Below are 14,893 nucleotides of genomic sequence, written 5' to 3'. Positions count from 1 at the left end.
GAGGATAAAAGTTGTGGAAAATAATGGAAAAGTAAAAAACATGTACCATACTTACCATTCATGCCATTACATTGCCATGTGAGCATTAAGAAAAGTCTTAAGATAAGAAAGAGAGCATGGTGGTGGTTAAAAAACTGTTGCTGTATCATACACTTGGATAAAGCAATACATATTAATATTAGCAGTTCATACTATAGGATAGGATAGTCCTAAGTAAACATTTATACAAATGCATCATGCAAAATTTCTTTTAAGTAACTAAATGATAATCTGAGAAACTGCATAGTTAGAGAGTGTATAGAGACAACCTCTCATACATAACTCTGTACTTTATTAGGCTCACCTAGGACGTACGAGGGTGGATTCCCTTTTCCCCTTAGTACCGAATTAATTGGTGGCATAGATTCAACAAGACGACTGAAGCATTCCTCAGAGATTTTGTTCTACATTCATGTGACAGCATCACACAGTTGCTGCTTATTTGTCAGCTTCACATCCATGAAGCATATCTCCCATTCCACCACATCCAAATGGTGCTCCTTTGGATTGGGGTCTGGTGATAGTGGAGCCCATTCGAACTGTCATGTTTAAGAAACCAGTTTGAGATAGTGAGAGATTGGTGACATGGTGTGTTATCTTGCTGGAAGCAGGCATCAGGAGATTTGTATATTGTGGTCACAAATGCATAGATAAGGTCAGCAAGAATACTGAGGTAGGCTGTGGTGCTTAGATAATGTCCATTTGGTCCTACTGGGTCCAAAATGTGCCAAGAAAACAGTCTCCACATTATAATATCACCAGCATCAGCCTGAAGTGTTGACATTACGCATAGATGGATGTTGTTTACTCCACATTCTGACCTCACTGTCCAAATGCCTTCAGAAATTGATACTATTAAATTCGGTTCTTTCGGATTCTTTACGGCCAAAAGGACAAGGCTCAAAGTAGTCTTTTTACTTTAAAAATGATCTTTAATTAACATATCCTGGATATGGAGACCTTTGCACACAACACACACCCCAAGGTCTGAAGCACAAACGGAAGCCTAGGTATTTATATACTTGCTCTCTAGTGTGCATCGAACAGCCTAATTGGTTTCACTTTCACTTGATTCTAGCTGCAAAAGCATGCAGTTTCCTGTCAGGACTTTTGGCACAGAGTGTACTCAGAGTTAGGCCTTTCTTATATAAAGCAATGTAATCAGCATATAAACATTTGAGATGATAAATTTAAACCTCAACAATACTCATTGGACCAGGCAACATTCTTCCAATCCTTTGGTGTTCAATTTTGGTGAATGTGTGTGAATTGTAGCATCAGTTTCCTCGTCTTAGTTGACAGGCTTCTAAGTTCGCCATGTTTTGCATCCTGAGGTGCTCTTCTGCATACCTGGGTTCTAATATGTGATTATTTTGCTCGAAGCAGTCTGGCCATTCTCTTCTGACCTCTGCCATCAGTGAAATATTTTTGCCCAGAGAACTGACACTCCATGGGTATTTTCTCTTTTTCAGACCATTCCCTATAAACCCTGAAGATGGTTGTGTGGGAAAGTCCCAGTAGAGCAGCAATTTCATAAATACTCAGACCAGGCCAGTATTTCAGAAACTGTATTTATGGGAGTGCAGGCCCATCTGGCCGCAACCATGTCATGTTCAAATTCTCTTAAATCACCTTTCTTTCTCAGTTTGAAGTTTAGCTAGTTCTCTTGACCATGTCTGTATGTCTAAATGCCTTAAGACATTTGATTGGCTAATTAGATATTAGTGTTGAGAGTCAGTTGAACAAGTAAAATTGCAGATCGGTCTTTATAAACCCGCTCAAAGCAATACATTTTTAATATGTTGTTCATGAGCAATGGCACAGTTAATCCATTGTGCGCTGCTGTTTCTAACAATTGCTTTGAGTTACGTAAATCTTGAGAATCATTCCACAAACTAAAAATGTCTCCCCTAAAGCTCTTTATCAGGTTTGACAGCAAAACGATTCCTTTAAAGGTTTATTTACTGCATTCTAGTGACACATGAGCCATTAACAAACTAATAGGAAAATGTGTCATTTATGAAACTGTTGCAATAGTAGTTTGTCATTGCAATAGCCACACACATCTTAACACATTTCTATGTACTTACTTATTTTTATAAGACAATGAGTGTGCCAAAGTAGTTTTCCTACGTTTCCATACACTTTCCAGGCCTGCTTCAGAGCTGGGTTTATTTACCTTCTTCCAGTGACTTTCCATTCTCCGGCCTCTTTTCCCTCCATGTGGCATTTTTAAGTAGTGACAGGGCAAAAAAAAAAAAAAGAAGAAAAAAGAATCACATGTTGCTTCCATAAACAAAACTCTGGTTTACCCTTTGTAAACCTGGCATGGTAGTAACACTGTACACTGTGGCTATGGTAAACCAGCTATATTCTTTTGGGGTAAAGAGGAAATTCTGCAATAAATATAAGTAATGAAGGTAATTATATACTCTAGGATTCAGGGAGGAAATTAAAGAATTTGAGGGTTAACCTCGAAGGCCATAAAATCACAAAACGGCATTCCTTTTTCATTTTGAGTGGAAATAAAACAAATTTCCTTTACATATATGCACATATAGTGTTTTATTATATATTTTTCACTGGACGTGATCAGATTTTTTTCATTTATTATTTTGATGGATTTTGCCCTACTACGACAATAACATATTGTGGATTGTGGTTAAGATAGATTGGATGCCTAATAAATGTTTACATCAACACTGACACAGTAAGACAGTAAAAACAGAAAATACAGTCGCAGTCATAATGTTAGAGTCAAGGTTTTTTTTCTCTTGTTTTTCAGACTGGAAATTCTAAATGCTTCCTCTGAGCATTTTTTGTGCTGAGTCTGGTCCTGCTCCGAGTAAGATGTTTCACTGAGAGACAAATAGTTGAAATAGTTTCTCTGCTGGGCAATGAACTGCTTGAGAAATTTATCCAACTCTGGAGAGTCCGCTTGCATAGTTAGGAAGTGAGGTCAAGCTCCGCTGCAGCTGCCGCCTGCACAACACTAACAGATAACAGACCTTCCTGTCAATACTCTCTCGCTTTTGCTCTCGCTCGCTCTCTCTCTGTCAACTCTGCTCATTTCTCATCAAGACTCTTCGTTTTACCAAGTGGAAAGTCCTATAGTTGTCGTATAGTTAGGACAAATATTGTCTGATGACTGAATTCGCAGCACTTGACATGCATGAGTAATGTCAGTGACCCTTTCCACTGCGCTAACATATTTCATCTACTCGGGGAAGAGTCCACTTTAATGAACAAAGTGCATAGCTGATTTATTATTTATATTTAATATTTATCACAGTCATTCAAATCACTTAAATCTAAGTTATTTTTCATCAATTTTTAATGAGGTTTTTGACCTTATTAACCTTTCTTTACTTACATTTGGTCATAAAGAGATATTGGTACTTTGTTTTCTTGACTAATGGTGGTGTGCTTCATAAGTGATGCTAATGTGGTTGTAGAGTGATTGTTATTTGTTTCAACAGATATACAAAAAACATTTGAGAAAAAGGACAGGAAGGCTATCAGTGAGGGTTACGTGTGCTCATTATAGAGAGGCACTAAAACAACGCCATAGTGCAGTGTCTACCACTGTTGCCTCACATTGAGGAGGTATCTGGTTCAAACCTCCTAGTGAGCTGGGGCCTCATTTGCTTGTGAGAGAGATTTTCTGTGTTAGAGGACTATTATACTTCGCGAATGGCACTGTACGACATAAACAGTGTCATAGGGTTGCGCACCTCTCAGTTTTTGTAACCTTCCATGCTCAGCCACTGCTGCTGCCAGTTTGTAGAGGGAAACTAATGTGTGACTGCGCTGGTTTTTACCACCATTGTATTGATATCAGTATAGAAGCCCTGAGGGAGATGTTACGACAGTATAAAAAAAACAAAACAGGACTTTGTGACAAAAGCTTCTTCTGCTATACCAGCACTAATGATTAGGGTTTGCATAAGTGGCAACACCTATAACTCTTGGAAATAATGTAGTTGATATCGCCACCATAACAGCAGAAATAGATGTGTGATGACCTCAGTGGTGGTCTAAAAGCAATCAATGCGTCAAATTTAATGGGGTCCCTGGCCCTGTGATTGGAAAAGGAAATATCTATCTGATTCAAACACAGGATGTTGCATTGTTAGTGGATTGATAGTGTTTTGTTAGAATTATGAGAGGTGGTAGGATGAATTCTAACGTAGCACCAAAAGGACCCATTTCCAAGTTGCCTGTACTGACTCATTATTATTCAAGTGTAAGTTAGCAAAAGCCCAAACCAAGTAATCAGTTCCCAAATGTTGCTCATGAGTCATGACCGTTACTTACATGAATCTTGCATACTTAGATCAAAAACTGCTATGTGCTACAATTTTAAAATCCTAAAACAAACACAAATTACTTTGTAAATTCATGGTGTCATCATATGATGAATCTTAGTGTCATCATCTGTGGAACTAAACACTCAGTTGACGTGGCCCACTTCCAGAAAATGGAAGAAGTCAGCTTGATTCATGTGAAGAGACGAGTAAATAAAATAAATAGTATTGAATTGTTCAGTCTAAGGCAAAAAGGTTTCTTTCATACATATCACAAAATTACACGTTAGCTCCAAGTATGTAAGTATTATACTTATGACAATTTTAAAATAGAAACAGTTATGATGTGGATTACTTTTAAGGTTTATATTCCATTATGAGGTGGCTGTTACTCCGGAGTTAGTGGGTGGTTCAATCCCTAGCTCCCCCAACCTTTATGTCAAAGTACCCTTGGGCAAAATACTGAACCCCCAGTATCCACTGATGCATCAAAGTGTGAGTGCTTGAATTTTAGTGTAAAAGTGAAAGAGAAAGAAAGGACTTATATGAATGTGTGTTAATGAATGAATGAGGCTTATATAAAAAAGAGTGCTTTGAATACTCTGATTGAGTAGAAAAGCATTATTAATTAAGAACAGTACCAGTCCAGTTATCATTTATGTAGCGCAGTGTATGAAAGGATGGAGTAGGCTACGGTTTTCTGATGGGCGTGTCAATTACCTCAACTAATATGTACAGTTTGTGTTTTTTTAGGTGCGTTCATCATTTGCTGGACCCCTGGTTTGGTCATCCTCCTCCTTGATGTTTTCTGCGCTAGCTGCAATGTCTTGACCTACGAAAAGTTCTTCCTGCTACTCGCCGAGTTCAACTCTGCCATGAATCCCATCATCTACTCCTACCGTGACAAGGAGATGAGCGCAACCTTCAGGCAGATCTTGTGCTGCCAGAGGCAGGAGAATGTGAATGGGACGGCAGCAGAGGGATCTGACCGATCTGCATCTTCCATCAATCACACGGTGCTGACTGGCAGCACCATGCACCACCATCACCACCACAATGAACATTCGGTGGTATAAAAAAAAAGGAAAGAAAAAAGAAAAAGCCCAGTGTCTTGGATATGAATCCATCTTGAAGGGATTATTCTCTACAGGAGATACAGACTGAGAGAAGGTAAATGAGTGTATGTCAAGAAGAATATGGCAACTAGAATGAAAGCTGAAAAGACTCAGGCTGTCTGAAGACAGAGCTGAAGAGAACTCTGATAGGCTGTTATTATTTTGTTTGTTAATTTCCATTTGTGTTAAATGTGTTGTCACAGGTAAAGATGATATGAACTATTTAAAATCTGTGAAGTAGAGTATTGCCAGTATAGTCCATCCTCTTTATCCAATCTTCCTAACTTTATGCCTGGTAGGTTTGTACTATTACTCGTCTAGAGCCCCATCATTATGAAAAGTATCAAACTTAACACCCTACATTTATGTTATTGTTAGTTGCTGACTCACCTGATCCCAGATTTACAACATAGTGTTTTTGATTTTCATCTCCGTTTGTCGGGCAGAAGCTTTAACTTTAAATGGATGTGGTGTAGGCTCAATGCAGGATATTGTTACCAATGTTATATATATTTCAAAAGATGTCATCCAAAGTGAAATCCTGCCTATATTCACTTGTTTTCCATGTTTTGCAATCTACCAAAACCCTGTGACACTGTTTCATCCATGAATTCAACACAGTATTTTAATAACCTCAAACATTATCATTTTCTGCTGTAGAATTGTCATCTATTGTTTAGCAACAAGTAAGTTACAAAGTACAACCAGATTTGTTTGTTTTTTCCATTCTATTCTACCTATCCTCTTTTATGAACACGCTCTTGTGAATCCATTAAATCAGGTTTTTTCTTCCATTCAGTTTAAATAAAGTAAGGATCCAGTGTTTGCTACAAATCCTGGATTGTTTACTCCCTCTAAGGATTTAAAGGCAGGCTGTTCCAGGGAAAAGAGTAAGAGGAGGACAGTTATGTGAAGGCAGGATGAGAGTCATGTTTGGTGCACTTTCAGAGACTTCATATTATGACACCAAATGTGCTGAGCAGACTGCCTCTCAGTGTTTTCCTTGGTCCCCTGATGCTGACCTCGGGAGGGAAAAGGGGGAATTGTGGAAGTGAATGTGAAAGTATCGCCTGAGTTAGTACCAAATTGCTTTGTGGTACCTTGAGAATGGGTTATTTAACAGAACAACTTAAAATTAAAAAAGAAAATCAAAACTTTTGACTCAAAACCCTTCTCCCACTCTATTTTTACCAGCTTTCATGAACTAACGATGATACGTGAGCATTTACCTACCTCACTTCTGGTGTAGCCATGCTAGCCACTGTGTCAGGCAGGGCTCTAGGCACAACAATGCTATGACTATGCTGTTGGGATGGCTAATGACTCACAACATAACCTTGATTAGCAGCAAACTGTGCAGTTTGTTGTGTCAAATTCTTCAAAGGTGTACACTTTTAAGGCAGTTTGTAATTTGTCAGTGGTACACAGTGAAAGTTAGCCAAAAGCAGTGCTCTTGAGTTTAGTTTAGTTTTTGTGTTTTTCACCTCCATTAGAAAATACACATTTTTTAAAAAAAAAAAAATAAAGAATTTGAATTAATTGTTTAGAGAATTCTTGAACTAAAACCCCACAGACACAGAAATGCATTAAGCCTTAGCAAATGCTGCAGTTGTTTAACAAAATCTGAATGACCAGCATAGATTTTTACTTGCTGTAACACAGGTATCAGTGATATGAAGTAAGCAGATATCCAACCAAAACATGTTTTATTTTGTGTCTCTGTCAGAGAGAAAGTTGACGCTTACATTTAAAGTATTATTGGTAGCTTATTTTGATTTTTATGACAGCAATGAAAAATTAAAGTCTATTCTTATCTTCCCGCCTTAGGGTGCCTTTATAACTGACTCACTTATGAGCCAGTGCAGTTCGAATGGTGTAATATTTCCACAAGTGCTCTCATTAACTTGCAATTTTGTGCCAGCTGAAATCCAGCATGGCAATGCTATGATGCACATTGTTAAAAATTGCAAACTGAATGTTTTAAATCAAAACACATTTTGGCCAAAATACATAGACAAACCTCCCAAAAACCGACAGCAAAGTGAGAATCACTGCCAAAAGTACAGTCAAACGTTTTCCAGGAAACCAGATGTTTTTCAGGAATTTCAGCTGCAGAGCTAACATTAAGTCACCAGGTATCTTTGCCCAGATGTTTGGCCTATTAATCAAGCAATTTATGTTGTGATATACAGACAAAAATAAAATTTCACCATCATTCTGCAACACTTGCATACATTTTTGATGCATGTGTGAGATAAAGCACTGTGCCCTAGGGCACCTTAGTCATCACTTTTATTAGTCATTTCCTTCCTGTGCCAGTGCTTATTTTAATCTCTAGCAGTACTTCTACTTGAGACAAAATGAGAGAAATATTCTAAGGAACCAATCCCCCATAGCAAACTTGTTGTATTAAATTTGTCCAGCTTTCACACTTTAATGTCATAAAAATCTTGACCAGATTTTGTCAATATATGGCTCTGGACCCAACACTCCATATTTGAAATTCACTGTAACATTTCTTTTAAGTATTAATTTAGGTTATTATATCAAACCAACTAAACATTCAGTGTCTTTGTTTACTAGTGTGTCAGTCTTTGTGTACCTTTGTAAGTACGTGTGTACAATATGTATATATAAAATATATTATGCAAAGTTAATCACCAAAGGGAAACATGTTTTGTGTCTGTAAATCTCACTGTGTTATACTCTGTCCAGATGTACTGTAGGGTTGTTTGTATGTTTTTTTTAAATGCCATTTGTATTGTGATCCTACACAGCAAAATCTCCAGTGTTAAATTAACACTAGAGAGTGTCTATATGGGTCCACACCTCTGAGTGTTAATTTAACACTGGAGATTTTGCTGTGTAAATAATGACCTTCCCATAAACACTATTACAGCAACATTAACTTGTTTGTGATGCAAAATTAAATATCTATGAGTGCAGTGCTTTTCAGTTCCTGTCCATAAAAAGTCAATTAACAGCAGAAAAGCAGTGATTCGCCCTCTTCTGGTTGGACGTTTTAAGCTTAGACCATGTCCAATCATACCCAGAAGTGTTTAGCCGCAACCACACCCATCTGTGCTGTCTGTATGCACTTGTACAACACTGCAGTAGTGAGAAGAGTAAAAAAAAATGAGCAGTGTTATGTTACTTTTCAAGCTTGCTAATACATCAGTCCTGCATATGTTTCAGAAGGACAGTGTAGGATTTAGTGGCATCTAGAGGTCAAGTCAAAGCATGCAGCTAACACAGCTTGTGGCTAACAACCTACCAAATTAAAAGTTGTTAGCTAATGTAGAAATGCAAGTATCAGTATGGATACAATGCCTGCCCTCTTTTATGCCAGTGTTTAGTTATATGTATGGAGAGAGAGAGGGGGAGAGAGAGCTACAGATGTCAACAACAGGCCTCCTGAAACTGCCCACAAAATGGTGTGATGACTTTTATCTCCTTAGATTATAACGTCATGGCCATTTTACCCTGATTGCTTCTTATTTTGTCTGAATGATGTGTGCTGTGTTTGCTGTGGCCTTCAACTGATGCTGCTTGACACAAACACTGTGTGATGCAGTTCAGAAACATTCTGTAATACCAAAAAAACTGATGTGTTTAATAAAAAACAAAACAAATAACAAAGCTGTAGATCTGAACATTTTGTTTTTCCAAAGTGAAACATAACATTAAAATGATGTTGAAGGTTTCCAAGCAAAGAAACAAACAAAACATGCACCACATGTTTTATATTTTTAAGTAATGGTGAAAAAAATCAATGTGATTTCCATATTATCTGTACTTTAGAGTCCAATATTAATAAATGTCCAACCACAGTCATGGTGTTGATACAATAAAAACATCAGTCTGACTCCAGGTGGAAGTGTGTGAAAGTTATCTATATGAAATGAAGGACCTGTAAAAAACACACAAACAAAACAAATACTCTGTCATGGTTGTTCTGTTTGATTTCATGCCAATATTTGTGCTTTTGTCCAAACAGAATGGGGAACACAGAAAGACACAGGCTTTTATTGTTGTTGTTGTTGTTGTTGTTGTCATTTTTTCCCCAGGCCATTAAATAGTTTGTGGAAAATGAGCCTGCTAACATAATTTGGGCAGCCTTAACTGTTACCAGAAATTTTTGTGCGACTGTGTATTTATTGTTGGAGGAGGAACACATTTCTTCTCAATGCTGTCTGTGTGCGACTGTTTTACATAGTGAGAAAATGCTGAATGAATAAGTTCCCAAACCTTACACAGTCTCCTGAGGCAGTGTTTCTGGACTTGGCTCATATTCGGCAGACAGTTTGGGGTTGGTTTACGCTGAACTTTTGTCAGTGAAACAGGAAAGAAGGCCCACCCACCCGCAGTATTGACAACAATTCATTAGACACATGTGATGCCATAACTTGAAGTCATCTTAGATGATTTTGGAATGTAAAATGTGTATTAGACAGGCACATTTATTTATAGCATATGCGTATACATTAGGTTGTATAATCATCAAAGATATATTTGGGACGAGCTGAATAGGGGAAGGGACTGATAAGCATATGCTTCCTCCTTCTGCTTTTTGAACAAGATATTTTTGGGGTAACATTTTACTTTTGCTTTTCTTTATTTCCTCATTAATAGGATGGCTTTCAGTGATTTCATGTTTATTTTTGTTATATGTATTTACAATCATTACTCATATTTTCAAAATAAAGATTCGATTGACTGATTGATAGATTGATTGATAAATGGAACAGGTTTTCTCATTTTTAATAATGTTATAACGATGTAGAACTACCATTAAACTCTTATGACTACTTTATGCTCTGTCTAGTCTATACTGGCCTTTGGTGTCTGTAGGCTGATTACTTTGGAATACAAAAGTTAGTCATTATCTGGTGAATATATGGAAAACAATTTATTTAATTTGTGACAAAATATTCGATTGACACAATGCCAATTCCCAGTCTAGAACCATCTCTGTGTGTTTTCCACCAAAAAACAATTTGCCTCAGTGGCTAGAAGATATGATATATGAGAAACTAACCAGATGTAGCCCACAGATTCTGTTCAGCATGATTTGCCACAACTTCTGAAAGAAAGACATCATTAAAGAACTAGCATTGTACCAGCACTGGTGCAGCGTTGGTGGAAAAGAGGTCAAATTTGCATCTTCAGTGTAGCACAATTAATGCACCATGTGCATGTGGTTACAGGTGCAAAGCAGAGACAACTGGAGCTGAACCACTAATATGGTGTTTCTGTATGTTTACTTACACTGTAAGAGTGGTCAGGGTCTGTGTCATGTGTGACATAAAGTATGCAGCAGTCCTTGCAACAACAAAGAGATGTTTCCATGGAAAACAACATTGTCTCCCCTTCTGTGTGTGTGTCTGTGTGTGAGAGTGCATTTGCTCTGTTATGTTTATTGTTCCACAGCTTTGGAGTGGTAGCCTCCAGTTGACTGATATACGTCTGTTCACGTCCTGTTGCTGCCCGAAAAGGCCAATCAGGGCCAGTGTGGCCACGCAGGAAGTTCTCTGTACAGTTGTTGAGTGAGGGGGGATGTAACATCTTAGTCACAAAGTCAATATAGACACTTTCCATAGTTCCTCCCATGGTTTGCTGAGTGAAAAATTAGTCCCATTAGTCAAATGTCCTACTGCCTGTTTGGATAATGACTTTAATGAATAGAGTTGAGCATCATGTTGCCAGCTACATTTATGAAAGATGGAAAAGTCAACAAGACATTAAAAATCTGCTGAACAGCTCACATCCAGAACATTTAGAAAATACCAGCTTCCTCTGTTACACTAACACAGAGTTTTGACAAAACAGGAAGTGATTCTTAGCTATAATAACATATGACTGCCAGACGTGAAGATCTGTTTTTCATGAGGCCACAAAAATAATTCTATTTTACTAATTTACTGTGAATAAGTGTTATCTCCCAGTAAGGATCAGCTGATGGCTTTGCAGCACACTGAAAACAAAAACACTAACAAAACAAAGAAGATGGAGACAGGACAAGGAAATGACTGCAACGGCTGCAGATAAGAAACAAAACACCACAATCATGGATTCACTCTTGGAGGAAAATAGGAAGGAAATTAGGAAGTACATTCACATGGCTCTTTTGTATAGATTTCAACTTCAGTGAACTTTGACCTGTGAATACTTGTTCAAGAGTTCCAAACCATCCTGAAAGTGTTGACCTTTGACAGAATAGATAAACCTGCAGGATTAAGTGCCAGTGTTGTTTAACGAGTACATATCTTTTGCAGAGGCATTTTTATGGCTGATAGAGTTGCCTGTGAAATAATTTTAATCTGCATCCTTGGACAGCACACCAAAGAAGAGCAACAAAATGCTTTGCTTCTGTTTTTTTTGATGTGGTTATACACACACACAAATGACACAAATGACTGTTTAGCATTTTATAAAACAAACATTTCAATTCACTAACAAAACTGTTTAAGGATGACTAGGTGATTAGGATTAAAAAATAAAAATACAAAGAATGAGTAATGATTATGTATTCGGAAGTAAAACATACTAACATACCATTGTACGATTCTCTCTGTATTGTATTCATTGGTGGAGAAGTGATGGAGATAGGGTTGAAAGACTCTGAGCCAAAGTGTAGATCAAGAAAAAGACGGATGAAAGTGCAAGGCCAGACTCCATGCAGTCTAATCTAAACAGTTTACACTTAGGCATCCCCCACAACGCACACAGATGTCCTCCATTTAACTTGTATACACACACACTTTTGCACTGAGATGCAAACGCAGACATTTTGAAGAAGTTGTACAAATGCAAATAAACAGGGCTTATTGCAGTCACATAGAAATTCATGGTGAAAATGCTTTGTGTAGCACCATTTCTCTAATGCATCCTCTTGCACTGAGACATAATAAGATACTAAGGGCCTTGTATAAAGAGAGACGTGCAATGAAATAAAATAAGATATAGTTTGGGCTCAGAGAGAGAAAACTCTACCAGTGATAATGTCAGTAGGAGCTCCTGAACCAGAGCAACACACCTTTGAAAGTGATTGTGGACATTTTTGGGTTTTCTTCTTTAGAGAGGTGTTTTGGGTTAAGTATGATGGCAAGTGTAAATATCCCTTTCTAACTGCCTGAATTCAGATGCATGCAGACCTTGTGAAAAAAGATTCATTGTACTCTAAAAAAAAAAAAGTCACATTTAGATCTGACGTACAAACTGTTCAATAATTCTGTTTATTTGCAAGCAATACAAAGAAATATACTTAATGTGAATTATGTATGACAAACAAAAGGGAAAAAGCCCCAAACATTACTGATATAATGCAACAAATACAGCAAAAAAAAAAGTAACAACATGGCAAATTTTAAAAGACAGTTAAGTCAGCCATTCTTAGACAAAATCAACATGTTTTTTTTTAAGATATGAATATCTTAGCTTTTTTTATTCTATTAATGTAACCAAAATGGAATTTTTACCAAAGAAAAAAGGTTAAAGAGTACAAGCACTAAGTATGATCTCTAACCTAGCTGACCTAATAAGCTTCCATTCTAGATTTATATTTTTAAAATAAGGATGCAAAGACATGTGGGCAGTTTTTCACTTACAAGAGTCTATTTAAGTCAGTAGAACGAGTCCCATTAATAATTCTATTCATAATATGTGAGTTTTAGTGCTTCAGTGAGGAACTGTATGAGAAATGTAAATGAAAGTGAGGAGAATTAATGAACTTATGCCTACTGTAATTTGCTCATATGTTCAAGAAATATCAATAACAAGCTAAAACACATCTATAAAACAAAACTAAAACCAAAGAAACACAAATAAAAACAGAATGCCCCATAGTGGAATACCAACTTGTCTACAAAACAATCATCAGTGATTTAAAGTGACTGTGTGCCACTGTGGAATAAGCAAGCTGACTTGAAGAGAAATGTTGTGTACAATCTTATAATAAATATTTCATCAATCCCTTTCTACGACACTGTTAAAGAAAACACCTTTCAAGTGTAGATTCTCTCTTTCTGTCCAGCGAACTTTAGGGTCACATTGAGCCTATTCAGAGCATTTGCTAAATTTTCATCAACGTTTACAAAAAAAAACTCTCAATGAGAAAAAGAAAAAAACAGATGAATGAGGTACAAGAGCAACTACTGCTAAAAATGACCATGGTATATCTGTATGGCTAGTTTCCAAGTATTTCAGAGACTTAGGGTCTGGGGTGAGTTAACTGATTCAGGTTTAACATTTTTCAAAATTAAAGTGAACCTGTCAGATGGAAAGCTCCCGGTAAACAGTCAGAAACTGAAATCCTGAATTCTGAAGTAGCAACATACAAATGACTACAATGTGGCCATGTTCAGTCTCCTGAACAGACAAGCTGCAAAAAGAAAATGACTGCAATTACTTAACCAGCTGAGCATGCAAAGTACAGTGCTGCTGTGGACTGCCTTTTTATTTTAGTTTTCTCTCCTTATCTTATGTACGGAGGTCAGTTATTGCAATTTGGTTATTTATTTTTTTTGCTTAGGTAAGTTTGATAAATATTTCAGATCGTTTCTTTTTGTTTGTTGTTTTGGTATAAAGGCCACCATGAAGTTACACTCAGCTCCTTATTAGTGTTCCATCCTAAAGAAATAACATATTATTAAAAACATTTAAAAATCATTGTAAAATTGTACCAACTGCGTGATGTGGCTGCTTGAAGTCTGATTAGGATGGGTCACCTTTATGTTGTGGTCTGGCTGGATCACACCAGACATGTTAAAGAAAAAAGAAAAAAAAACTTAACTAGAACCTGTTTGACTAAATGAAATAGGCTATAAGTCCTTAAAATGAAATAATTCATACCTTGATCTCAAGAAACCCAAGAATAAATGTGAACAAATTCACTGAAAAGAGTGAAAAGAGTTAAAAAGGGATTTCTAAGGCTTTGGGACTCCAGCAAATCACAGTTAAAGCCATTATCCACAAATAAAGAAAACTTGTCCTGACACTTACTAAGAGTGGCCAGCCCACTGAGAGCACATAGAACGAAGGTTTTGGAGTGGTATAGGATTGCCTTAGACTGCTCATACTAGAAAATCTTCCAATAAATTAAGTTCTGCAAAGAAAAGTGGGCAAAAAATTCCTCCACAGTGTCGTACAAGTTCTTGCAGCCAAAGGTGGTGCAACCAGTTATTAGGTTTAGGGGGCAATTACTTTTTTACATAGGGCCATGCAGGTTTGGATAGCATTTTCTGCTTAATAAATGAAAGCATCATTTAAAAACTGCATGCTTTGGCTATTTCTATTTAAAATTAAAATGTGGTTGATCAAGTGAAATATGTAAGTATAACAAATATGCAAAAATGAAATTAAATAAAGTAAATAAAATAAAATAAGAAATCATGAAGGAGACAAATAATTTTTCCCCAGCACTGAGTGCTTGGG

At 36.9% G+C, this 14,893-nt stretch overlaps 1 protein-coding gene across 1 annotated transcript in view; it reads left to right on the top strand.

The window, feature by feature from the left end:
* lpar1 (lysophosphatidic acid receptor 1) overlaps positions 1 to 10,187 on the top strand; it is a 42,254-nt gene extending 32,067 nt beyond the window's left edge. The window contains exon 3 of the mRNA XM_040053263.1: positions 5,100 to 10,187. Within this exon, the coding sequence (XP_039909197.1) occupies positions 5,100 to 5,422 (323 nt within the window). The 3' untranslated portion in view covers positions 5,423 to 10,187. The remainder of the gene's footprint in view (positions 1 to 5,099) is intronic.
* The last annotated feature ends 4,706 nt before the right edge of the window (positions 10,188 to 14,893 follow it).

The sequence above is a fragment of the Simochromis diagramma genome, unplaced genomic scaffold (genome assembly GCF_900408965.1).
Source record: "Simochromis diagramma unplaced genomic scaffold, fSimDia1.1 OVJJ01000596.1, whole genome shotgun sequence".
Lineage (NCBI taxonomy): Eukaryota > Metazoa > Chordata > Actinopteri > Cichliformes > Cichlidae > Simochromis > Simochromis diagramma.
The sequence above is the reverse complement of the archived record's forward strand: the minus strand, read 5'-3'. Positions and strand labels throughout refer to the sequence as shown.